At 37.5% G+C, this 27,802-nt stretch overlaps 2 protein-coding genes across 15 annotated transcripts in view; both read left to right on the forward strand.

Moving 5' to 3' along the window:
* Positions 1–4,636, forward strand: part of LOC116717322 (protein MTSS 1-like) — a 46,339-nt gene extending 41,703 nt beyond the window's left edge. For 8 of the 11 annotated variants that reach the window (XM_032558595.1, XM_032558602.1, XM_032558597.1 and 5 more), the window contains 3 exons: positions 863–1,025; positions 1,119–1,412; positions 2,054–4,636. In XM_032558595.1, coding sequence (XP_032414486.1) covers positions 863–1,025; positions 1,119–1,412; positions 2,054–2,508 — 912 coding nt within the window. In that variant the 3' untranslated portion in view covers positions 2,509–4,636. The remainder of the gene's footprint in view (positions 1–862; positions 1,026–1,118; positions 1,413–2,053) is intronic. The other 3 variants (XM_032558596.1, XM_032558605.1, XM_032558606.1) reach the window with 1 other exon arrangement.
* Positions 4,637–5,463: 827 nt separating this feature from the next.
* LOC116717109 (transmembrane protein 65-like) overlaps positions 5,464–27,802 on the forward strand; it is a 35,111-nt gene continuing 12,772 nt past the window's right edge. Inside the window, exons 1-7 of one of the 4 annotated variants that reach the window (XM_032558217.1) lie at positions 5,485–5,617; positions 5,714–5,816; positions 6,082–6,428; positions 17,911–17,955; positions 21,634–21,701; positions 22,306–22,360; positions 23,156–23,198. In XM_032558217.1, coding sequence (XP_032414108.1) covers positions 6,116–6,428; positions 17,911–17,955; positions 21,634–21,701; positions 22,306–22,360; positions 23,156–23,198 — 524 coding nt within the window. In that variant the 5' untranslated portion in view covers positions 5,485–5,617; positions 5,714–5,816; positions 6,082–6,115. Of the gene's footprint in view, positions 5,817–6,081; positions 6,429–17,910; positions 17,956–21,633; positions 21,702–22,305; positions 22,361–23,155; positions 23,199–27,802 lie in introns of all 4 variants that reach the window. The other 3 variants (XM_032558216.1, XM_032558218.1, XM_032558215.1) reach the window with 3 other exon arrangements.

Consider the following 27,802-nt stretch of genomic DNA (forward strand, 5'->3'; position numbering starts at 1 on the left):
GGAAAAAAATATTCACACCAGCCAGTCCCTCCTGGCTGCAAGAGACGTGGGATGCTCTTCAATTCTAACTGGCTTTACATTGAAGAGTATCTCAGTTAGCCCAATAACAGATTGATCCACCCTCGACAACTAGTGTCAAGGTTTTGCGTTAACTAGCAATCAATTCAAACTTTGGAACCAGTTTTAGACTGATTGATGTTAATTAATTTGTTTCTCATCTGTTTTTGGATTTCATTTGATTATGGTCATTAGGCCTACTTCATGTTGTGAGGAAGGTTATCTTTACGTTATTTCTTAATTCTCCAGATCTGGCAGTAGTCTTGTCTCGGTGACATTGAATACAACTGTCAATGTCAATAATCTGTTAACTGTTTGTTGTTGGATATCATTTTGTAATGTAAGTTTTTTTTAATGATCAGAAAGACTTAAGTGGAAAAATGAGGGGAAAAAGCTGCTGAAATTTGTAAGGCTTCCCTTTTTATTAGCATTTTTTATTAGATCCAGAAGAGCTTTTTTTGCATGCTTCCATTGAGCACATTTAGTTATGTCCTTAAACTGCAGACATATTTTTACAAAATTACTCAACGATTACCTTTAATGGTGATACTTATTTCCATGTATTGATTAATGCCATCTATTAACTGTGAGCGTACAGCAAAATCAGCCTACAACGACCAATGTTGTTGCAGTTATGGCACGTAAACAATGTGAATAGCCCTCCACCATTAATGTTCCCCGTTAATGACTTTAGTGGGTTGGACATAATTATTTTAATGGCTTTAGTACACTGCACTTGGCTGTATCAATTCAGTCTAACGTCTTGACTTTCCTCTCACATGTTGATTTCATCTGTTTTTGTCAGGCTGATGATCTTGAGGCCCAAAATGAACTGGCCCTGGTCTTATCCAGGGGTCTGGAGCTGGACACCCAGAGGTCAAACAGAGACTCCATCCAGTGCTCCAGTGGCTACAGCACTCAGACCAACACACCCTGCTGCTCTGAAGACACCATACCATCACAAAGTAGTAAAGTTTATCCCCAATATCTATTTGGAGATTTTGTGTCATAATCCACTCTGTAGTAGTGTGACTTAACCTCCTCATATTTACTCATGACAGTTTCAGATTACGACTACTTTTCCATGGCTGGAGACCAGGAGCCTGAGCAGCAGCAACTGCAGCAGCCATCTGACTTCGACAAGTCCTCCACGATCCCCAGAAACAGTGACATTGGCCAGTCCTACAGACGCATGTTCCAGACCAAACGGCCCGCCTCCACAGCCGGCATGCCCATCACACAGACCCCATATCCTGGACAGGGAACATACCATGGGGGAGCCTATCCCTCCACACCGGTCCACACAGGAACCTATCCGTCTGCGCCTGCTGGCCAATACACTGCTACTTCTACGGGTACAAATAACTCTGAGGTTATCACAAATGTTCACTAGCATAGCTTTGGCTTTATACCTTTTATACCTTAACTTTTTCACATTATTTTCTTATTGCAACCACAAACTTAGGCATATATTTTGGGATTTAAGGGACAGACAAACATAGCAAAATAACAAATAAAATTGCCAAAACTGTGCAGTGGATTCATATCTTGTGCATTTTAAATAAAAATTAAAATAAAACTCAAACAGTTAGTAATAGAGTCCACCTGAGTGTAACTTATCTTGAGTCATGGAAGCAGGTCAGAGGTGATAGGAAGATGAATAGAGCTAAATAGAGGGTGGTCATTAGGCAGTGAGAGATTTAAAACCTCTAACAGGCAAAAGGTGGCTCAAAAAAAAAAGCAATTTACTCTGTGGGACAAATCGTACTCCACATCTTTCAGATTTTGATTTATTTTTATTTGAAAAACATGTAGACCATCCTTTTTTTCATGTTTTATTGTAAAATATCAATAAAATACATTTTGTTTTCTATTGTGTATCTGTAACAAAGGTTGCTTCACGTTAAAACCACAATTTTCTAGCAGCATTTTTTATTTGCTTTGTATCTTCATTACCTGCCAAGGATTCATCCCACCTCTGTAATCCTCCCTGCAGGTCATGGTCCAGTTATCGTCACCCCTGGAGTTGCCACAATCCGTCGCACGCCCTCCTCTAAACCCTGCGCCCGTCGCTCCGGCTCTGTGGGCGGAGGCCCCATTCCCATTCGTACTCCGGTCGTGCCAGTGAAAATCCCTACAGTGCCTGACATGTCAGGAACAGTTAATGGGAGCAGGAGTTCAGAGGAGATTGGAGGAGGAGAGGAAAGCTCATATTCCTCAACGTTTGTAAGACCAGATGAAGCTGGCACGCTTCCTTTGATGTCCTGGAGCGGTCAGGCCTCCACTAACCCTCCGACCGTTCCCCTGCCCAACCAGCTGGTCCAGCCGTACCAGGGAAGTGGAGAGGAGGCGGACGAACAAGATGAAGGAAACATGCTTGTGGCTATCCGCAAGGGGGTCAAGCTCAAAAGAACCCTCACCAATGACCGTTCAGCTCCACGGATCGCCTGACGCCATCATCCGACTGCCAGCTTGGTGTCACAAGTATCTTGAGCTTTTATGATGGAAATTTCTGTTAAAAAAATATTTGGGAATCTGGTCAAAAGCTTTAAAAAAAAAAGAAAAAGCTTTTTGTGTTAATAGGAGACACCTCTGGTACGAATAGTTGTGAAATCGTGTCACCTCAAAGACATTTAACCTTGACTTAGTGTAGATTTTTCTTTTTGGTTGATCCGTCAGATCGGTTAAAGGCAGAATCGTTGTATAACCAGGAGTAGATCAGAGAGCCCCCTTGTGGTTGTTTCTGTTTACTCTGAATAGATTTATTCTTCATTGGCCATCAAACAGAAGCTCTAAACCAAAACACTTATTATTTCTGCTGGGTTGGGTCCATGTTGTGTGTCGTAACAGTGTGAAATATTAGGATGCGCTTCTGTGAATATTTTTCTGAAAAGAGAGCACAAATGACTTAGCTGACCTTTTCCTGTGGTAAAATAACCACTGTTCATGAAGAAAGATGGACACCAAGCTGTCTTCCACTTACAGCTCAGAGGCGTAAGCACAGCTCACATCAGAGCCCCTCGTGGACCCGAATGGCCGACCCAGGAAGCCATGGCAAAGTAGAGGAACTGACTTTGTGTGACCACATGTCCACGTTGCTGCAGGCTACTTTGCAAAGTGTAAAGAGGTTATATAAATAGAAATTTGATCTTTTGTTTTAAAATCTTTGCTTGTTTTAATGTCTTTATAATTTGTAAATAATTTAGCACATCTCAATTGAGGCTGAGTGTGATGGTTCAGAGTGGCAATTTTAGTTTCAAAACGTCTAAAAAGGTTGTAATTATCATCAGCCTCCGCTGCGTTAATATACATTTTTGGTTAAACTCTCCTGCAGGTTTTTGATTTCTCATATCTTTTGGCTCTGCAGTCTACATACTGAGATTTATAGGACATATATAAACGTTAGGTTTATTAATTGACCCTCCACTATTATACTATAGTAACCATGTGCAAGAGTTTGAAAAATAAAAACAAGTGATATTAATTTTTAATGAGACAAACTATTTTTGATGTAAAGATTCTCAGTTAAAAGCTCTAAACATTTTTTTCTATGTTTTAACTTTTTTGTTTCCTTTTACTCTACTAACAAGGAAGTATTTCTGATTAACATTTCCATCTTTTGCAATAGTACAGATATTGTTTCAGTCAAAAGGAGGAAATCAGATCAAAATGTATAATTCATTAAGTATAAGTAGCATTTTAGTAACTTTTTTTTTATCAGGACTTTGATAAGATTTTGGGATATGAGATTAATCCTCGTATCGTAGCGTTAGACTATAAGCTAAGGAGGCTAGTTAGTGGCACCACGTCTGTAATTCATTTGCGTTTCAGTTCAAGCACTGTCTACTACAAGATGTATGAAAGTGTAAATATTGTTTAGCTGTGGTCAGTCGAGGAACTCACACATTTTTAATTTATTTTCTTTTTCAGTGTTTTAATTCCATCTTGGTTCTCATCTTATTTCTATTTTTATACTTTCCAAAAAAATATCAGAGTAAGAAGGTTGCTTATCCGTTCCAGTGTGAGAAAGATATAAAACAGACGTGCAGACATTACGGTACATATTAACGAGACGCAAGCTGTTTAACCGAGTTCATTGGCAACAGTATTATAAGTTTTGTGTACAAAATAACTACATTTTCCTGTGAGTTGGTTAAAATGTCTGTATTGTTTTAGTTTTTGCTTGTACAGTTATTTTAGCATGACTGAAGAGATGGTGGACTAACACAGAAATATTCATAAACTTGACAGCTGTTCCCTGAAGGCAATTTTATTTTATGACCTGATCAATTATTTCTGTCTAAATATCTCAAATATGCTATTAACCTGTAATTCCCATATTCAAATTCTTAGCATAAATATATATTTCCAAATGCCAGTATATCCTATGAGTAAGAAGTTTATAGTTTGTGAAATTTTAAACATTACAGTTTAATCTGTGACCGTTTAGTTTTTTGCTCATTTTCTCAGTGGAGAGTTGACCTCTCGCTGCCTGTCCCTGTATAGTTCAAGCTTTGATGCTGTTTATTTTTCAGGATAAAGTGACACCTTTAGAAATATAATAAAAATAATCAACTTACTTTGGCTCAGTTGTTTTGCATGTTAATGGGTTTTTTTTTGTTTGAGTGGGTATCATGTAGATATAAAAGCGTAATATGTAATGCCAGACAATCTTTGAACCCAGAACCATTTTATATTTTTTTAGACTCGAGATGTAATTTAAAACTGATATATTGGAAGTAATAATTTGCACATTTTGTTTGATCGATGTATTTTCACACAGCTTTTATACATAAAATAAAAGAGTAACACTGAATGCAGCCCAAAGAACTTAAAACACCACCGCCACACAAAGGAGAGGGACCAAACATGATGAAAAATAAGCTTGTAATGCTACACTGTGGCCACCAGAAGTCGCTCTTACAAAGGATTAATTATTAGCTCTCAGCCAACGTCTACATGTTTTCATTTAAGATCTGTAAGCACGTTTACAATCAGCAAAATAGTTAATCACACTCAGGAGACTTTAGTTTTTATTTTTTTTAATGATTGAGCGCCTTCCTTCTGAAACATAATGCCACCTGATATCTTTTTTCCTTTGGGTGTGGACTCAGGTCTGGTTAAACGATTGAAGTGCCCCACATGGGTTATAGTATGGAAAGGAACACACTGATTTACACTTGTAATGTCCAATATTTTCATCTTGACTGAGATGTGAATAGTTGCATAAAAAGTTTTGGCACTTATTTTCATTGACAATATGAACCATCCTAAAAAAAAAAAAGTAATCACATGACGGCTTTTTTATTTCAAACGTGACACTAAATTTTCTATATAACTTGCCCCGTTTACATAAATTTTACACATTCCTCAGCACAGCAGGCTTTGAATTTCTGACCCAAGCAGTCCCCAAATAGACTGTGATCGGAGGCGCGTACGTCTGACGGTGCCGTCAGAGTTACGCACGGAGGAAAGCGGCGCTGCCATTGGTCAACATTTTCGAGGTCGCTGCCCCCCGCTGTGCCCTCCCATCCGCCTCACTCCATCCTGCCAGCCAGAGGTTAGTCCGAAGAAACCGAAAATGTGATTTATTTTACTGTTACACAAGTCGGTTTAATGTTTGCGGTTTCTGTGTCACTGTGTGGAAACTCTTAAGAGCGAGTGAAGCGCATGAACCGGAGCGGTTGCCGTGTTTTTTGGGCTTCTCCTGGCGGAGGCTGGAGGACCGGACGGCGGAGCATCGACTGAGGTGCGTCCCAGTAAGTCATGTTGCAGTTCGGTTTATGCAGCTTTTTGCTTAGGAAGAGGGTTGCAAACTAAAATACTGGTTCGTAAATAGTGTGTGTGGGAAATGTCAGATTCACATTTGGTTCAGAATTGACACTCCGATAGAGAAGCTGTGTTTTTCTGCCACCATTGTGCGGACGTTAGTTTGTAGCATAAATAATGAAATCACGGGTAATGTCACGTGGTTGAGAAAAATACAATTTTACTCTAATAACCGTGGGCTCTGTTGTCCGTCAGGACTGCGGGTTATTTCTCTACCCTCATCCCTAAGATGCTTCCCTGCCTGCGGAGAGTCCTGCGGCCTGCCTTCTCCTTGACAGCCGGGAGAGGACTGACCAGAGCCGGACACAGGAGCAGCGGACCATCCGCTGTAGTATCAGGCTCCCCGGGGAGGCTCGCCTCACAGCCTCCGCTCTCCGCGCTGGTGCAGCGATGCTACTTGGGCACACATCCCCTGAAGGAACCCGTGGAGCCCCTCAACTCACCCCGCGGAGCCAAGGACTTCATTTACAGCCTCCATCCGTCGGAACGCAGCTGTCTGCTGCGGGAGCTGCATAAGTTCGAGTCCATAGCCATTGCTCAAGGTAGGTAGTGTTTTACAGTGGAGCAGAAGGTACAAGGTGTTTCATTTCAACACCGTCAGTATGATAAAGTTCGCCCTTTAGGTTCAATCATTTGTGCTCTACCTGTGGACAGCTGTTAACAAATATTCGTGCAATTTCTGAAAATGTAATCCATGTTTTTGTTTGTGCGTGGATAAGTAAAAAAAATAAACGTAGTAACATTGATTCGGGTGAAATTTTCTATCTGCATCTCTTGGAGACAAAAATACTTGCTTGTAAAATATTATGTTTTCAACATATTTGAAAAAAAGAATCCTATTATTATGATGCATGACGATGACTCAAGCTTTTCCTTTTCCTTAATCTGTCTATGACAGATGCACTTCTTTAAATGTTGTGTGTAAATGCATGAGCTCTTGCACTTGCCAGTCTAGCAGGGGTTGAAACTGTTATGTCTGTTGGCATGGAGCTAGCTCTGGTTAGCTCTGTGATTCACACTGTTTAATTTGAACTGAGATTAACTGCAGTTTTAAATCCCAGCAGGGAGAAATAAATTAGGTGTTTTATTAAAATGGTTATTATAATCTCTTAAAGGATAATTGAGGTCTGAATGGCCTTCAGCTGTGGTCAAATTCCTAAACATAAGAAATGGAAAATCTTTAAATGCAGCTCTAAAGCTGACCGTAGGCTTTTTTTCAGAGCCAATTCTCATAAATGTTATATGATCTATAGATGAGGAGCTAAAAAAAAAGATTATAAGAACCTGGAGTGCGTGTGGCTGAATTTTGACGGACCTATTTAACCCGTGATCATATATTATCAATTTTGGACTGATTGCAGTCTGTTTGATGTTTCTGTTTACAGCAGGTATAAATGCACCAACCTCTCTTACACTCGTGCCTCTTTTTATAAATCTGCAATGCTTATTATGTGGTAGAACAGCTTGGAGGGCAGTGCTTCTAGACCTGATCTGTTGTGCAGGATAAATGATTAGTAGCTGGCATTGTCTTAGGACATGTGGGCGTCTTTCCCTTTTGTTTTGATTTGTGCCTTCATGTTGCAGCAGTTTTTACAGTTTGTTTTGTTGGGAGTCTAGAGTACCTGTAAGTATTAATGTCAGGTTTAAAGTGGACTGGTGAAGTGGGCTCAAGCAACCCAGAGATATCTGCTGAAAAAAATAAATAAATGTTTTTTTTCTCCAAAGCCATAGCCTCAAGGTAACTGACAGGAAATGTTAATAATTATTTAATTTTATAATTTTATCCGGCATTTACTCTTTCTTGTTGTCACTGATATTTACAATTTTCTAGCAAAACCTCTTTTTTTATTTAATCAGCAATTTAATCCGATGTTTATGTTTCCATTACTTGATAAAGCTTTGCAAATTTTGGCATTTCATATATCTTGATTCAGGGCTCTGGTTCTAGTGAGGCTACCAAAAGTCGTTTTGCACAAAAATGTTGAGGCTCAAATGCTGTTGCTTGTAGGTAGCATTTAGTGAATTGTACAATGCACTCAGTGTGGAGGCATTACTGCATCTCTGTGTAACGTAAGAATACAATTATGGGAGCATGAGAAATGCATCAGAACAGAGGATCTCCCACATGCAGAGAGAAAGTAGTCAATCAATAAGGAGGGGAATGCAGCGGGAGAAACAGTTAAGTGATGATGAAGAGGCTTTACAGCTTCTGTGCTGACCCAAACTGTTCACACTCTTTCCCACTGGGGATAAAACACAGCATCTGTGCTTTACCATACTTATTATTTATTAACAGGCTTTAGTTCCACATCAGTGATAGTGTGAGATATAAGAGAAACATAATCTCGGATCAACTCCAGAAGTTAAGATTTCAAATATTTGCATTTGTTATGGTCTCAGTAATATCATAGAAGGACATAAGAAAAAATCTGATGGATTTTTCTTATGATGATGGAAATCCTGCTATGAATTCTGCAGCGCTGCTAAGAAGCTTGGTTTTATTCTCTCACACAGTTTTGCAAATTAGTTTCCTCATAGGTTTTACAGACCAATCTTAAATCTCTCTTTAAATAATGTAATACAAACAATCCTACAGACAGGAATTTGAAAATGAATTGTTTTATGTTTTATATCAAGACTTGTTTGTTTTTAAGCTATGATCTTGATCCCCAGAAAATTACAACACTTGAACATTTTCAGTTTCTCATATTGCAAACATAACCTTAAATGTATTTTATTAGAATATTGTATGATGGGCCAACACAAAGTAGTGGATAACTGTGCGGTGGAATGAGAATGATCCCTTATTTTTTGTGCTAAGCTAAGATAAGGACACAGAAAACATGTGGAAGAATTTGCTCTGATCACATGAAACCAAAATGAAACTTCTCGAGCTTTGTGACATCCCCATTTTTGGAATTTTCCACAGGAACTAAACAGGGAGAATGGGAGGGTATAGAGCTTGAAAGCAGGTTGTTTTTTTACAACCTGCCCAGCCTATGCACGATGGAATATAAACAGAGTAATGTGATATTGCAAAGTATCACGTGTAGTTTTAAAACACTTTAAAACAGCACTTGAAAGGTCAAGCTGTGTAGTTGCAGATGTATTGGATTGCACTTCTTCTGTACATTCTTCAGTTGTTGAAAACAGGCAGATTTAACCTGTGTCAATATCCACTGCCTTAAGTAATAACCATGTGAGTCTCGTACACCTGAAACAAAGGCAAACTAATTCACAGGAATGACATAGGTTGAATATTCTCTATCCACACATTTACTGGTTTAAATAGTCACATGAAATCTTGAAGTTGTAACCTCGATTTAGCTTAATAAGAAAAGCAGAATTAGTTAGTTTGCACGTTAAGATTAATCTCTTCTATAATCACCATATATATATATATATTTTTTTTTTTCTATAATTAAGAAATTCAGGAAGCTCAGGAATAATTTAACTAAGTTTTCAAAAACTACTCCCAGGCAGAAGAAGAGAAGACATGGAGAACTTGTGTGTTTTTGGCAGACTAATCAGTGAACTGGGTGGTTAAGAATTTGGAAACATCTGTGGATAAAGTAGAAGATGATTAGCAACAAGGTGGTTGGGGACCCGAACAAGCTGGCGGGCACTTAAGGCGGCCTAAACAGGAAATCTCTTCAGTAGTCCCCAAGATGACGGGAAATACAGGATTCAGCTGTGAAATCTGAGATAAGAATGTGTGTTAGCCTTATTTTTGGTCTTGCTGTAACCCTTTCTGATAAAACGGGTCCAAAGAACAGGAGTAACGGAAGTGCCCTGCATTTTTTAATATCTTGCCTTTCAAAAAAAGGTAATAAATACATAGATACAATCAGGAGATTTAATGTATATGTAATATTGGAAACAACTAAATACAAAATGAGCATCATTACTTTTCGGTTTATTTTTATTTTTATTTCAGCAAATAAAAATAAAACAAAGATTTTATATAGATCCATTGCACAAACAATGTTGGGTTTACATAGCGTAAACCCAACATTAATTTTATTTGAAAAATTTAATATTGTGTTTGGACCACATTGATTTTTACAAATGTTAGCCTAAATTTCCTATTACAAAACAAATCAAAAAGCTAGAATAGTATTGAAAAGTTGTCTTATTTAGTTATTTTATTTCTGTAGATTAATTCACAAAGATGTTATATAAAATAACACAACATATATCGCAACATGTTATTTAAAATAATTACACACAGTGATGTTTTCAAGCCTTTATTTCTGTTTACTGTGAGCAACACCACTGTGAGCCGGTCACAGAGTCTTGTATATGTTTTGCTCCCATGCTGTGGTTAATCCCTTATAAACCATTTGATACTACACTTTTCCTTCCACTTAACCTTCTATTATTATGTTTAGACACAACTCTTTGTGAACAGTCACTGAGGTGGCAACATGCAGAGGACATTTCCTGTCCTCCTCTTTCACCTTTTAGCCCTGCCCGCCGGGAATTCGCTGACGTCCTCACCTTCATGCTATAAAGACTCTGCAGGATTCTCTTACCTGCTATGTATACAGGCTACAGATCAGCTGAATCAGTGATTGCTGGGCTGGTTGACTCGCTGTGGCTGCTGCATTGGCAGGAAGATATTCATTTTTTTTGACAAACTCATCAGCATCCATCATCTTTCATCTTTTCATGCAGCGGCTGCAGGAGATTCAAGACTTTATATTTTAGCTTAGATACCTGCACACAGCAGAAGCTTGTTGACATTACTCAGTACATGACAGTGAATTAATACGGCGTGCTATGGGGGAGTCATGATGATGGTGGGCAAATTTGAGTGTGTTCTGTGCAAATCAATAGTTATAAATTGAATTTTACAATCAATTGTGCAGAAATTGGATCAGTCAGTTTTCCTCCAAAACCTCTGACATGTGAGGTGGAGTATTCTGACTGAAAAGTAGACTTTTTCATGTGCAGTGAATGCATCATAACAAAGAACTCCCACCATTTTAAGTCTTTAAATGCATCAACCATCAACATACACATGGATGCAGTTTTGGGACATATGCTTTATGGCATAAATCGGGACAATCTGATAATTTCTACATTTTTATTTTGAGACAAAAGCACCATCTGAATCAATCCATCTGCAGAATTTTTTTCTATTTTATGTTTTACATTTCTTAAGAAACTAAATCAGGACCTTTCAGATTTAACCACAAGTTGTAAAACCTGCATACAACTGTATTATTTAATTATTTAATTAGTTAAATAAACCTTCACTATTTTTCTTTATTTTAAATGTTGCGTTTTAATATGGCTGTTGGAAAGACTGAGCATTTTACTTTGCACTGAAATAAACTGTGGTATTTCATACGTTCCACTTTTCAAATCTTCCCTGAACCCAGAGGCTTTTGAGGACTATAGATTGGTTCATTGGGGAAAAGAAAGGCCAGAAAAAAGGCTATTCGTGTTAAAGGTCACATATATAGAGCTGGTGGCATTTAGACTGTCAGAGGTTTGCACTTTGAATTATTTACCTTTTGCAGACAAAATTTAACCCAATAGTTGCAGAAGATGCTGATCCTCAGACTGTTTTGATTGCAGGCCATCAATCAATTTATATAAACTTACTTGGTTTATTTTTATTCTTTGGAGTGGGTACATATTTGTCCAACATCAAGACGGGTAAATTGGAACAAAAGTTGAGCTTTAAAATATTTGTCAAAGAACAATTGGATGCAATCTTGGAGTAAAAAAAAACTCATCTAAATTTAGCATCAATATAACATTGAATTTCTTCTTAAACATCCTTTTAAATGCCCAAAAATAAACATCAACCATGCTAAACCCACACAATACCTTTTAGTGTGTTTGAGTCCTCAGAAGTGCTTAGTGTGTGAATAAGTACCAACAAGAACTAATCAAATAGTCCTGAGACTTGGATATTCATATGAAATGAGGAAGTGATGAATATTTTAGTTCAAAGAAATGAAGGAAGCCTCCAGTCCAATCGTAGCTCAACTCTTCCCTATCACTGATAACTGCTAGATAATGAAATTCTTTTATCAGAAGTCATTTTGATTTAATTGCATTAATGTTTTCTCAACACATTAAGATGTTTAAGTTCTAGATAAAGTAGGTATTGCAGAGATACTCATTAAATTAGAATATGTGGTTAGATGAGGCTCATTTGTCAGAGTAAAAGTATCTTTTGAAAATAACATTTTAATGTTATTTTCAACGTTCTTTTCACTTTCATGCATGTGAATGCATATAGCGACAGTGGAAATGTAAAAGAAATTAATTCTGCATTTGTTTCGATATTTTTATATTGTTTCTCTGTTATAAATTACAGCTTCAGATGGATTAAAAAAATTTTTATCTTTTGAGGTGAACAGAGAAGCAAGGAGTTCTCATCTCCTTCCACAAGATAACCTTCTTTTCTAAGAGCATTTTCATGTGCCATACTGCCTCAGCTCACACTTTGTTATCGTCATAATACTTCACAGAGACAGTGCTGCAGTATGAGAGTGTACGCTGACATATAACTGACTGTGACTGATGGACAATCAGATTACCTCCCCATTAATGTGGAAGTGACTAACACTCCTACACATCTACACACACTATAAAGATGTTGCTATCATGTTTGGCTCCCAGAAAAAAACAAGACCGATTCTTTTAAATCACTCACCTACCAGGAAGTCAGCTCAGTTACTCTCCTGTGGGTTTTGTTAGTTTAGCCGTTTCTGTGATAAAACCACACCAAAACGTTTTAAATTTTATTACAGTTATGTTACACTTAGCAGTGTTTAGAATTGTAAAGGAAGAATTTTATTTTTTAAAGTTCTTGCTCAGAGAATTTCTGTTGAAAACATCCCCAAGTTTCTTGTTTAATTAGTCCATAAGAGTGTTAAGCATTTGCTGTGAACCCAGTAATATTTGGCTGTGCTTTGTGTCATAATTTTTCACTCTGGGTGTTCAAATACAGGCAAAGTTGCTGTATGGCATCCTCACCCAGGATCAGACCAGATTCTGTTTTTTCCTGCTATGCAATTTATTACCAAATCTTAGTAAACTATTCAAACTGTTACATTTATCTTGTATGTTTCTTTAAGAAGTTTGCCAGGTTCCCTCTGAACAAATGTATTTTAAATTGACATGAAAAATACCTAAAGAGAAATTGTGATTAAAAAAAGTGAAAGATTAAAACTTGTACACATAAAATCTCTAAATGTGGACTAATTAGACACACTAACTAAAGGTGACTTCTAGTGTCTTTCTTTAAGCAAAACTTGATAAGGACTAAAAACAAGATTTTCAATGTCTTGCCAACCTTAAGCAATCCTATATGTCCACAGACCCCAGTGTTTAGGTAGATGGAGGAATGAATTATATGACAGAGCCACGGCTTAAGCTCAGGTATTGGTATTATTATGTAGAGCAGGAGCTGTTTGATATTCAAGGTGGCTTTTGTTTAAATGAACCTGTCCACTCAGTATTGAGGTCAGAAGGCGATGATGGATCATCTTATTTTTTCTTTGTAGATGAACTTGACCTCTGACAAAACACATTTAGTCCTAGGATTTTATTCATTGTTTCATAAAGTAAAGTTTTGACTTTTTGACACAGATGTTAGTGAGAAAATTCTAAAAAATTAACAACAAGAATAATCAATGCTAAATTAATTTAATTTACTTTAGATTTAGATTCTTTAATATGAATGTGCCATATTTTAAAACCGGTACCAAATCAAGCTACAGTCAGTACATGAGTGTCCAGTACTTTTTGCTGGAAGATAATATTTACTGGAAGCTCTTTAGTGCTACTGAGTATTTCTGATTAAAGAGTAATATTGCTAATCACTGGTTGGCAAAGCGGGCAGGTCCGATTTAATGTATGGTACATGGCAAATGGTATTTTATTTTGTACCTGGAAAAAATCAGGGATGAAATTATGAGGAAAAAAAAACAACTTCAAACTTGCTATTAGGTTTCCTACAAGGTTTGGAAAAGCATAGATGCAATTTGTTCCTAGATCTGGATTAGTTTGACAAAAATAGAGAATTGAAAAATAGAATAGATTAGAAATAACCTTCACCTAAATGGCCTACAATAGCCTGAATTCAAGTGTACCAGCAGCAAATGGAAAGGCAAGATGAACCATGCAGTTTTCACACAAGAGTGAAAATATAAAACCAGAATTTAAAATGTACAGCATGAGAAAAAAAAAACTGTGCAGGTGTTAAATACTGCACACTTACAGTAGATACCTTCTCAGTCTATCAGTTTTTAAAATATGTTTTTTAAAATTCCATATCTGATAATGTGGTAACTATGAGTTGATGTTTTAATCTAACCTGCCAGGGACTGCATGGGGAAATGAGCTCTTATGACTTCATCTGGTACATTTACATGAGGGGGTAAAATACTCATGTTTATCAATTGCAATGTCCCTTTTTAATAGATAAAACCTTTGTCCATAGTGATGATATACACTGAATTTATACTTTGAAATTTGGCTAAAGATAGACTGAAGACTGAAAGTTTGGATCTGGGAAAGAATGGTGTTTGACTGAAAAAAATGTATTGAAAGCAGCAGTACTTTTTATCCTTTATCTGATCATGACAGCAGCTACTGAGAACAGTATATGTGAAGCACCTTGTCCACCTGCCATTGTGAAGAGTAGAACAAAATTTTTTGTGGATTTGCTTGTGTTTTTGAGTGTCATTGTGTCAGAATAAGAATATGGAGACACATTTTGTAGCAGGGAAAATGGTTCAAGTACAATTGCTCTAGTCGATGTTAAGGTTAAAACAGCACATGGTTGACTATTGCCAGCTTTTTGATAACACTTGCCTCTCCTTTCCATTGCTTTAGTTTGCCATTTATCAGGTGGGTCATTAAAACTTGATGGCTGTTTGCCTTTGTTCTGTTTAAGGTGCCTAAAATGGCACCAAAATAATAAAGTTGTTTTTCTTAACTACAACTCAATGCTCAGTCATATCAAAGAAAATTTCATTTCAACATCTAGCTTGTCTGGACTCCACTTCTTCAGTTAATAACAGTGGCTGTCAGTATTTGTCATTTTATGATAATTTTATATGTATATCTCATCCCTTCCTATCAGGCCTAATAAATCCAAATTTGATGCTGATTTTTTCCTTACATTTTAAATTTGTTAGTGAATGCCATGTCCACAAGATCCTTTTTGTGTTTAATTTCCAGTTCCTGTCTTCGACATCGCAGGGGGAATAACAGGGACTGGGCATTTGATGGATGGTTTTAACCTTCTATTGTTCCTTTTCTTTTGAACCCTGGCACACACACGCCCACACACACACGCAAAATCGAACACACATCAATATAATTTCAATTAGGCGACACTAATTTATACAGCATGTTTAAGGACTCGCACAACACCATCTCAGATAATCAAACTCTCTTAAATGCCATATATTTCTGAAACAAAGAACAAAGGTGTCTCTTAAATTCACATTTGCAATATTGAATCACACACAAACACAGAAACAAGAAATATTGTGCCAGTTTGAATAGCTTGTAATAAAAAATGCAATTGCAGCTTTTCTTGTTTCTGCCTCTGTGACACTAATACCTGAATTGGCAGAAAATCTCACCACCCATATTTTTTCATTTTTACTGAGGCGCAGGATGCTCAGTGTGAGCTGACAGAGTTTCACTCATCAAAGCTGAGCCTTGCTTTGGTTCTTGGTTGCCTCAGACGTATCTCCATTTTCCAAAACTCTTTTCACACTTCACTTTCATGCTGTACCAGTACCAAGCAGCAAAGTCTGTAATGAGCCATTTGTCAAGGCCGAAAAGTGTCAGCAAAGTGTGACTTTTTCATTGTTTTGTTTTTTTTCTTTTTTAACAAAAGAAATACAGTTCAGTGTTGGTGGTTGAATCACACAGAGAGCAACAGAGCAGCAAAAGCATAAAACAAGAAGGTGAAACAAATAATTGGATTAAACAAACTGGTGACACAAACATCAAAAACAACAAATCTGCACCTGTTTTGTGTTTATCTGTAAACACTGTCATCAGTAGGCGTTGTAGGTCCTGTAGTACTGCTGAAGTTAAGAGTAAAACCTGGTTGCCCTGCTCCTGATTAGCAGCTCATCACAGCCCATTAAATGTTTTCACCACTCAGGTCAGCTGAATTTGAAGTCACTCTGGACAATAGCTCTTGGGGATACAAGCCCACAAGCAATCAATACTCTGAGAACAAGAGGAGCTGTGGGGGCAATATACAGCAATGTCAGCCAGATTAGAGTTGATGAATGGCAAGATGAAACCTAGAGCAGAATTCAAGCTCCTTTTAATTATGGAAAATTGTCCTTTACAATGTTCTGTAAAATGTTTCAACAGAATGAAAATCATGTACTTTAAGACTAAATAACTTGTTTTTTTTAGGACAGACATGTAATCTTATTTTTGCTGTATTTGAGAGAGCAGAGGGTATATTTCTGTATCAGTGAGAAAAGTTAGGAATCTGAAACAGCAGCTATGTTGTTGATGGGTTAGGTGCACCATAGGAAGGTTTTATTTAATACTTCAATAGTTGCTAAACGAGAAATAAAGTCTTGGCTATGGTTTCTGGTACAAAACAATACTGGCTCTGTGGAAATTACTTTCATCAGTGTCAATTTGTTCTTCTGCTGTTGTGGAATAATTGATGCTTATTAAGCTGCAAGGGTTTTCCACAACCTGCGACCGGAGATAATAGTTGATTAGCTGAAAGAACGCTCCAGAGGGAATTTTGAAATGAGCAATACTTCATTTTGCGCAAGCTGTCGAAGCTGGAGGCAACAGCACATGTGAGCAAAGATGATGAACTTCGTTTGTACATTTGAAATGGACCTTCAGTTCTCTGTCTTTGCTAGAGCAACATGAGAGCATTGTAATTTGAGTCGGGAGAGAAGTGAACAGGAATGAGGAGAGGAGGTGGAGAAGATGGAGCAGGAAAGGTAGATGTGAACAGGAAGGCTGGCTGAAGGGATTGATGCCACCACACCCTGGTGGGAAACTGGAGGCTCCGGTGGCCAAACTCCCATTGGTGTTTCCTGTAATTGGTCACCTGGCTGTTGCAGTTCGCTACTTCCAGTCGATACTCAGCGGTAATAGTCTTCCTCCTATCTGCTCTCTTTCCTATATCAGTGCAGACAGCATCTGGAGACTGCGAGTGTATCTGTGAATTCACACACTCGGTTGTAGTAGCAGAGGCTGAGGAATACTCTGCTGGGTGTTCATTTGACTTCATTCCCTTAAATAAACTCTCCCTCTATCTGACCTTACCTACAGAGGTAAAATAAGACCGGAGAGTGATGCCATAGACTTCATTATGTGAACTTACATATCGTCTGACCTCATGGCAGGGAATCCAATTTCAAGCAACCTGCAAAGGAAATGATCTTGCCGTGTGTGATCAGCCTTAAACTCATGTAATTGTCTTTGGTTTTATAGCTCATCATGTGTTCCTTCACAGTCTGCAGGATAAACCTGGAGCTTATCCTACAGTCTCTCAGCCCATATACAGGTCACAAGACATTATTGTCATCCTGTCTTCAGCTTAATTGCCACAGCACATAAAAACTGTAATTAGACTCTCAGCTTAGTTTTATTTTCAGCTAAGTTAGGCCAGAGAACCTTCTGTCTTCTCATCTTTTATCTGTGTCCGTTTGTCACCACTTTCCTTCACAAACACTTGTCATATCTGATAGCAGGTTCTGTCTCCAAGGCCTTGTTGGTAACAGAAATATCAATGATATTGCCTTTGTCCTCACACCCATGTTTGTCTTGGGTGAAGTGACAATGATCGAAAGCTGTTTCCGATTTCCTCTGACTGCTTTCCATCTCCTCTGGCATCTTGCTAAATGTTATTCCCACCGTCTCTTGCTATTTTTCTTTGTGTCCAGACGGTCCTTATTGATCGATTTTATCATTTGAACTTTAAACATATCATTCATGCTGGGATGTTCCAAGATACTTTTGTAACATTTCTTTTCATTCATCTTTTTTCAGGGCAGCTGGAAATCGCACCACCTACTTCAGCCCAGTTGAGATATGGTAAGTCTATTCCTCTCTTTCCTCTGAAGATCATGCAGAATGTGGTGATTTATGAATTTGTTTACATAATGAGCTCTTCTAAGTCAGCCTTCAACTGCCTCCTCGTTAAATCATGAATTAATTGTGATTAACTGATTTTTTTCAAAGTCTCTAAGAGCATAAAGTAGGCAAAACTATGTAAAAAAGCAACAAATTATACATTGATCTGAATAAATTCAGGAAAAGATGAGACACAACGTCATTTCTGAAGCCTGGGAACTCCAGCAAACCAGAGTGAGAGCCATTTTTAACAAACAGATAAGATATAAAACAGTGGTAAACCTTCCCAGGAGTAGCGGGCCTACTAAAACTATCCCAAGAGGACTTTGATGACTCATCAAGAAGATCACAAAGTAACCCTGCATAGCTTCTAAAGCTCTGCAGACATCAGTGTCACCAAGTAAGGCCAGTGTTCATAATTCATCAGTAAGAAAGAGACTGGCAGAAATTGGAATCCATGGGAGAGTTGCTGACCAAATGTAAATCAAAGGCCCATCTTACATTTGTCAGAGAACATATTGGTGATCACCTATCTCTGAAATGAGACAGGTGCTCAGTAGGGGTAAAATCAGGACAATTGAAGGGCTGTTTGAGATTAGTTAAATGTTTTTTTTCAGCAGTGACTGGGTGCTTTTAGCTGAATTTGTGGGATAATTGTTAAAGGATCCATGAGCTATGACTGAGATTAAGCTTTCTGAAACTAGGCAGCAAGCTTCATTCCAAGGTGCCCTGGCAGTCCTGATATTCCATTATGCTCTAAAGATTAAAGGTTCCCTGTTTCAAGATTCAGCAAACCAACCCTAATACCAATCTGAGCCCACTCCATGTTTTTTGGCATCTATCTCTTGTGAGATTATCTACAGTCCCATCAACATTAAACTTTTTTAAAATCTGGGAAGCTGTGCTCACTGAAAAATGAAGCATGAAATGGTTTGTAAATGCTCTCGTAGCCTTTACATTTAACATGGATATTGATTAAGGAGCACATAACAATACCAAAACACCCGGCAGCATGTTTGTTCCCTTTAAATTGGTTGATAAAAAGCTTGGAAACCCCTCTAATACTAATTAGTGTCGCAATCTTTAGGACTTAAGAGTTTTTTTTGTTTTGTAATTTTGATCCATTTTATTTAAGGTTTGTTTTAAGTGATATTGCTAGGTGTATATCTACATATCATTCGTGTGTTCTGTTTTTCTATGTTCCCTGATTCACTCCATACTTTCCCTCAGAGCCTGGCTTTCACACATTACCACACCTGTTCCTCATCTGTTCCTTTAGCCATTGTGCTACATTCAGTAATCAGACACCCTAGTATACATGTATATTCAGTTGGTTCAGTCATCCCATGTCCCATGGTTGTCCACGTCCCAATGTTTCTGATTTGTTCTGTTTATTAAAGCCATCTTTCCTCACCACACTTGTTGTCTCAGATCTGCAATGGCTCTTCAATTAAACTGAAACCCAACATACAGATAAAGACTTCTATTAGAGCATCTCCATAATGCTGAATTAATCTCTTAAGAAGATAATGTATTATTAGAAAAATGTTTATGTAATTTTAAATTTTTCCTCACATATCACAATATTATCATATTGTAAATATATGCAGGTTTGCACAGCTCATTGTTTTTACCTCAATCACTTCAAGAGAAATGAAACATTGTTTCAATAAGCTGCAGGGGCAAAAACAAATTTTTCATGTCTCAATATATTTCCTCCGTGTGATAAATATCTCTTCATGCCTGGAGTTGTGCTTTGCCAAAATAACCCTTTTCCCTGCTGAGGCACTTTGCTGAGCAGCTCAGTGATTCGACCTGCTGTCTTAACACATCAGCGTCAGGCACAGCTTCCATCATAATTCACCGCAGCAGGCTTTTGTGTGTTTGATTCTTTCATCAGTTTTTTTCACTTTAGGGAGTTCTTTGTGAGCTCTTTGTTTTTGTAACAGCAGCAACAGATTTAGATTGGACTTGGAGCGCCAAGTCCAACCTTAGACCTATGTCCTGCAGCTTTTAGATTCATTTCTTCAACACACCTGAATCAGATGAATGTCTCGTGACCAGGCCTTTGCAGCGATGAATGCTGATGTGGAAACTCAGGATTAAAGCTCTCCAGGACTTGACTTGGGTGCAATAAATAGACCTAAAATGTTGAAATATCAATATGATGACATGTTTAAGCTTTTATTATATTAGCTTCAGAAATAAGAATCAGTCTGTCAAATAATGATGGAATTATGTTTATGTATATTGCATATTATGAATCTCCTTTTGGATCTCCTACAATCTCATATTTAATGTCTGGATTTCTTCTCTGCTAGAAAGGATTTGGTGAGAGAGATCAAATATCGAGTTTTCAGTGATTGCTCCTCTACCAGAAACTACTAATATGGATAATCAGGAAAAAAAGTAAGGTGGACGGAATGAATGAAGTTCAGCCTGATGGTCGTATTCAACAAAAGGTCACAAGCTGAAATCAATTCACATCAGTCATAAAAAGGAAAAATGTTTCCAAAAATTCATCAACACAATTAACAAGCAGATATGTTACAGTACCAGAAGAGGTTAACCTTTAAGTCATAAAATCCTCACGGAGAGTGTGTCATCTGTGCTCCGCCAAGCTGTACAGATGATGTGGATTACTGGTGTTATTGTTTCAGCAGTTGGATTTCATAGGGTGAGGTACCTTAACTACAGTCGCTTAAACTTGAATCATAATAAGCTAACTCAAAGTGGGTTGTGACCTCTTCAAATCTCATTTCACAGTGCCTTCAGAACATGAATCTGTCTGCATTATTGATGGATTGTGCTCTTACAAAAACATATTTTTTGCCCTGCTGACAATGAAGCTGCATCATCTAGTATACTGTTTTGTTTTTCTTTTGAAAAACAAATTCAGGTCCAGTTTAAAAAGACTTATTCCACTGTAGATAAGTTGAACTTGCAGTTTGTGAAATGTTTGGTGAGGTTTTGTCAGACTTGCATTGGGATTGAATATGCAGGTTTACTGTCACAGTTTAAGGCTGCTCTGTATTTTTCCGGTCGGCAGTGAATGCATCCTTCCTCCCACCTCATCCTCATCCTGTTAATTACTTGCAGCTGTGCCTGACTCTACTTGGCTCCCCAGTACTCCTCAGCCTCTTCCCAGATCAGCTGCTGCCTTCTACTCTCACCTCCCCTTATTTTCAGTGATACATATAAAGATTGATCATTTCTTAATACCTTCTACTGTCACTTTTATCATTATTCCAATAAAAATCACAAAATATTAATATATGATGTCAATATTGTTTTGTCCGTGATCTCAACCTACTTTGATTTTGTGCCCAACAAACCTAAATGATTTTCCTTCAGCTGAATATGATTTGCTGGAGTCCCATAAACACATTTCTTTACAATAGAGATGGAAAAGATGCTAGAAAACGTTCAGTCATCAATTGTATGAAATGTCTCCAGATATGTACAAATTAGAAGGGCCCAATGCAACTTGGTTGATGACAGGCAGCTCTTGTTTTGTACCCAAAGTCACTACGACTTGACCAAGACTGCTGAAGCATAATACAGGAAAAGATTGAAATGACCAAATGTGTCTCTTTGTGCCAGATTTTGTCTGCTAATAGTTTTTTGTTTGCTTCCCAGTCCTGCTGCATAATGCCATCCCCTTTGTAGGATTTGGATTCTTGGACAACTGCATCATGATTGTTGCTGTAAGTGTCGGCTTTCTTAAATAGTCCCAAGGCATATTTATGTTTAAATGAACAATGTGTTTACTAAGCATGGATGCATGGAGTTTACAGATTCACTAACGTTAGGTAAGTACATTTCTGTTGAGCAAACATATTCCTGCTGAGTGAGCAGAAAAAGAGCTTTAGTTGGTTTTTGAATTTCTCTCTGGGGGTGTGTTTGATCATCACAGGGGACGGTGGTACAGAAAGTTGTTTTCTTATTATTTCTTATTCTAAATGTAGCTCATAAAAATATAAATGGAAGACATGATAATAAAAATGCATATTTTGTGTATTTTCCACTTTTTGAGAAAAAGTAAACCTAAAGTTGGACTGCATTTGGATCCTCCTGAGTTTTATACGTTAGTTCATACTGAAGGAAATGAATGTGGCCTGAAGGCCTTATTTTTCTTTAAGCTACTTACTGAGACTGAAACTTCGCATCCTATTCTAAAACGATATTCAAAAAAGCTATTTAAAGTTTAAGGTTGTGTCAGAGATATGCTGTACAAATCTGAAAGCTTATGGCTTACCTTATAAAGAAAATAAATAATCCCTCCAGTAACCCGTGTTATTGTTTTTTCAGGGCACACAGATTGAGTTATCCATCGGTGTGGTTCTTGGCATTTCAACTATGGCAGGTAAAAGATTTGCTTGATCTTCTTTATGTTCTTTCATCATAAAAATGTTAACTTTTTTCAAAATTTATCAGACATTATATGTTTAGATAAAGTTAGCCCCTTTCAGAAAGATCTGTTCTGGGAACAAGACGACTTCTCAGATACTTCTATAGTGATATTCTGTCTATAGCATTGTACCTTCGCTCAAAGTCGTGATCCAAGTATCTAAGATCTCTTTGTGGAGTTGATGTTTGAAGTTGTTGCTACAGCAGCAATTGATCCACTGATCTTTTGTCTTTCCCGCTGAGGGTTTCTGTGTTTCTGTTGTTCCAAGTTTGGTAATCCTCGACATTCAGGGTCATAAGCAGCTGAGACGACAACAAGCAAAGGAACAGACTTTATTTCTCACTTCCACAGTAATGTTAAAGCTACAGAACAAATTTGTTCACCTTAACATCCTCTAAATCGAGGTTGTTGATTTCTTTCTGCACTAGTAGAGATAAAATTAGATGCTTAGAAACAATTCAATTCATGTTTGAATCTGTTTCATAAATTATTTCAATATTTTGCTCAAATTATTCCTAAGGTTTAGACCATATGAATGTTTTATGATACTTGTTTTGTGAAAATGAAATGGTTTATATTTTGTTTTCTCAAAGTGTCTAGAGAATCAATAGTAATTGTTTATCTTGAACTCACAACCTCAGTTTCATTAGCATGTTTTAATGACATTGCCAGGAGAAACGCTGCACCTTTTACCTGCCGTCAGCGTATAACTATTCTGTAATTACTCCTCTCTCCTCGCATTTTTTGCAGCTGCTGCTCTTGGCAACCTGGTATCTGATCTGGCAGGACTGGGGTAAGACTTGTACATATGCACGCACGACACAGATGAGAGTATACTGAACAAAGCTTCATTAAATATTAAGTGCATTAGGTGGTATAAACGGCATCATTAATCAGGGCTAGTGCAAACATTTATGCTTTGTTTGAAGATTATGGCACAAATATGGATTCTTTTTTTAACATGCCTAATGAAAAGAAAATATATTTATAATGCATCACAAAAAGAAATATGCAAAACACTTAAAAAGTATTTACTGTATACTCAGAAAAGGTCATTTGTGAATAGGAATGCCAAAAAAAGAATGATATGGATACAGAATTTCAGAAGAACTCTTATAGACTCGTGTTTCTCTCTGTCAAGGTCCATCAATGTAAGAAGCTCATTGTTTGCATTTCCTTATGCCAACTGAGCTTCCTAATATTTTTAGCGCCTTCAAGAGGCAACATTAGACCATGCACCATCATAAAACATTAATGGTTGAGGCATCAACAGTCTCCTTGTGTTTATTTATTCTTATTTAAAAAATACAACAGTTGAAGTCAATGTGAGGATATGGGTCATGCTGTTGCATTTTATACCTGTCAGCTTGATATATTAGTCGACTTGTCTGAGACTCTCAGTGGACAGGCACGGCTTTGCTGCCATTCAATCATATGACAGACAGAGTTTGGGTGGTCAGTTTGTCAAGGTGAGACTTGATGGGACCTGCCTGAGTTCATTTTTCTGTTCCAGTTTTGATGGATTTGTGTCAGTGAGTGTGAAGGCTTTTTATCAGTTTCTCAGTGGACTGCTTTAAACACTTCAATTCATTTGCCTAACAGGCTGCTTTTGTTTCAATAACAGCAGGTTTCAAGTGTGGGCTTCTGACTAACAGAAGATCTTCACTTTAGCTCCTCTGAGTCACTCGTCCTTTAATAGCAGCTCAGAAAGGGGCCAAGTTGAGCCACTGAACCAAGAACAAAAAAGTCCAACTGAGTTCAATGTCATTAGACACTGATGGCATAGCTGATCAGGTGTAAAATGATTCCTGTGCATTTAACTTGCACATACAAACATTGGAGATAAATATATTATAAATGGCTTTTTCTTTTATTCTTTTTCGCCTCACTTCTTACTATTTAACATTTTTCCTCTTTTGCCTGCACTGCTTGCTACTGCTCTTAAATGGCTGGACATAATTTACTTAGAAACACAAATGTGAAAGACAATAGTTTCTTTCATTCTGTAAGCTGACAATTTACACCAGCAGTAAAGTGTGGGGTTACAGTGATCAGAGATACTGTGGTAAATTTCCAGTCATTGATTTTATAAACCTTTGACCTGTCAATACTGAGTTTATCAGATTGCATATAAGAACAAAACACTATTCTTTCTGCACAAATTGAAAATGTATTTGTTTGCAAAGCAAACATTTTCTCAACAAAAGGATACATTTACAGAGCTGTCCCTCTGAGCTCTGAAAATATCACTGTAAAATCCTACAGGTTATGTCAAAGGAATTAAAAATTATGACAGCATGTCTCATTTCTCTTGTACAGGACATATTACGGCTCTATTTGTTTTTTTGTGCATCCTAAAATGTGGACATGCACCATATTACGAGATACTGGGTTTTTTTTTCAATGGTGTCTTAAGCAGCATTTATGTTGTAACTGATTTGCAGTTATTTATATTATGAATATATGATCAGAGTTGATGTCACACTCTGTGTGTTGGAGTGAAGGAGAGCAGTTGGTGCTACACAGCTCTGCAGTTAGAAAGAAGTCTAGCATCTTATATTGGGAAGTATGGTTAGCATCACTAACTGTAAATATAATCTCTGTTAATATTCCCTGTGGAGATAAACCCGTCACTAGCTGAATGTAAAACGGGTCATAGTTGACATTTTGTCAGTCAACATACTTGTGATGAGTTGAAACTTCTTTCACCTGAAGGATAATTACTTCATTTAATTATTCTAAATGAAGTAATCAACAGATGGAATGAAATACTGCATATTTGGACAAAGCTGCTGGGTTTCAGTTTTTTACCTGCAAAACCAGAAAGTGTCTGGTGTGATTTTAAACTCCCTGTTTTATTACATTTATCTTGGTAAATAAGCAGATAATCTGTGGAATATAATGATGTTTAAGATTTGTAAAAACAGTTTTCACTGAAAATGAAAATAATACTTTATGTCAGCTTCACACTCTGAGTTAAACCACAGTTACAGGAACAGAAACAAGTGTCAGTAATTAGTGGTCACATCCTTCATTACCTGTTTTCCTCTGACAGTGACTTGTCTGTTTCTGTATGTTTTCATTTGTGTTGGGACCTGTGGTGAGCAATCTGTGCTACTCTAATCCACATATGTTCTGATTTGTTCGTATAGACCTCATGTTTCCATCTCCTCAGTGCATGTTTCCATTGACAGATGGCAGAAATTACTCCACTAATACTCTATAATTTCGCTCATGAGTCATTCTGACCATTCGAGCTCATTGGTAGCGATGCTGCCTCCTGTTACCTCCTAGCTTCTCTTTCTCTTTGCATTTCTTATGGACCCAATGCATCAGTGGCGTTCTGGGGCAGACAGTCCAGACAGCAAAGCATTATTGCACTCAGCCAAGGCTGACAAAACGAGATGAAAACTCAGGGCTCCCATTAGTAAACTCTGGGGAACAAGTGGGAGCCAGTGGCTTCTTTCTTGACCCAGATACATTAACTTTCTGTTTCATTTCATAGTCCATCCACTCACTGACCTGATGCTGAAAATGTTTTATCATTCTGAGTCACAAAAAGTAGATAGATGACGTGGCATACATAAACAACAAAGTTGTTCCATTTCTAAGATTTTATTTCTGTGTAGCAGTTGATAAAGGGTGGTCATGTTTTATGTATTAAAGTTTATTGGTCCCTTGATATATAGTATTTATCTTTTGAGTTAAAAAAAAGGAAGAAAATCTTTAAGTATAAATTATCTTGACATGGAGGCACATTGTTGGGAAAGATATGGCACAATTTTTATATTAATATTAACACTTTATTGGTGATGTCACTTATCTAGTTTAATGATTAGCTCAGTTAATAAATAAAAAATAGTCCTGCTCAGTTAGCACTATTGCCTTGCAGCATTACGGTCTTGAGTTTGAATCCTGGTCTGGGGTCTTTCTGCATGGTGTTCTCTCTGTGCATCTGTGGGTTCTCTCTGGATACTCCAGCCTCTGCCCACAGTCCAAAGACATCACTGTTAGGTTATTGATCTCTACAAATTGCCCTTAGGTGGGAGTGTGTGTGTTGCCCTCCGATGGACTGGTGACCTGTCGCCTCTTACCCAATGACCGTTAGAGATGGGCACCAGGAACCCTGTAATGAGTGATGTGTCCGGCAACACCGATGCATCGGCACATGCGTCAAGCCCATAGACAAAATCCCGTGTCGGTGCGCGTATTGCTTTCAGCAAGTCACATGACCGATACGGGAACTGTTTCGAAATTACACTGGCGCGACAAACTGTGTTTATAAGGAAGCAAATCTGTCAGCGGGATGCATTTGCCAAAAGAACTCTTGATCTTTTATGGTACAGCGTCAACTATGGAGCCTCAAGGCAAATGAAAGGTTTTGTAGTTTGGGACCATTTTGATCTTACATCAGAAAATAAGCTATTGGTTCTCACTTCGTTGTTGTTTCATCCGGTTCTTTTCAGTTTCTACTTGATTTATCTGCATCCAAATTCAGCTGAAATTGACTCTTAGTTTACTTTCATGTTATGTTCTGCAGGTTAAGTGTTGCATATGTTTGACAGAACTGTCTTATTTAAATAAATCCACCTCCTCAATGCTGAGGCATGATAGGGCCAAACATGAGAATGAAGTCCCAGATACACCTAGGATAAACTCAGGTATACAGCCATTCTACAAATTACTCAGTTGCTTTTTATAAATTATTTCACATAAATGTATGGTTTACTTCATTTTTTCTACAGCAGGAGAAGTTGTGTCAAAAAAAGTGTAACAGATTAAATTTCAAAATGTTGGAAAAACTTTTTTTTTTTAGTCCACAAGCATCCTCATTCCAAACAAGTTCACTTAAATTTTCACTTTATGGTACCTGTTCACATTATTTATTGACTGTATCTAAGAATATCAAATATATTTTGAATTTAACTGAAGATATGACATAATACAATATATAATATACAATAAAATACAATGACTTAAATCTTATTTTATAGACTAGGTCATCAAATCAGTCCGTCAACTACGTTGACTGTAGGGATTTTTAATGTCCAGCAGGTGTCAGCATTCAGTGACGCAGTATCAATACAGTTTTGCTCTGGGTCGAAACGCTTCATGACGCCTCATTTACCCATCACTACCTGTAATCCTGCAAGGATGAGCTGATGTATAATCAATGTATGGATGCTGTTTTCATTACTTGCAGTTATTTTACCTGAGTTTAATCTGAGGAAAAAATTCTGAGGATGAATGAACTCCAAGTGAGATATGTCAGAACAGCCATGATGCAACTAGAAACCACCTTTGGACCTCTGCAGGTGCAGTTCCCTCACTTCTGTCTCTGATAATAACACCGTTAATGGGAAATATTAGGATTTATTATATAGTCTCTCCAGTTTT

Source organism: Xiphophorus hellerii, chromosome 3 (assembly GCF_003331165.1).
Source record: "Xiphophorus hellerii strain 12219 chromosome 3, Xiphophorus_hellerii-4.1, whole genome shotgun sequence".
Classification (NCBI taxonomy): domain Eukaryota; kingdom Metazoa; phylum Chordata; class Actinopteri; order Cyprinodontiformes; family Poeciliidae; genus Xiphophorus; species Xiphophorus hellerii.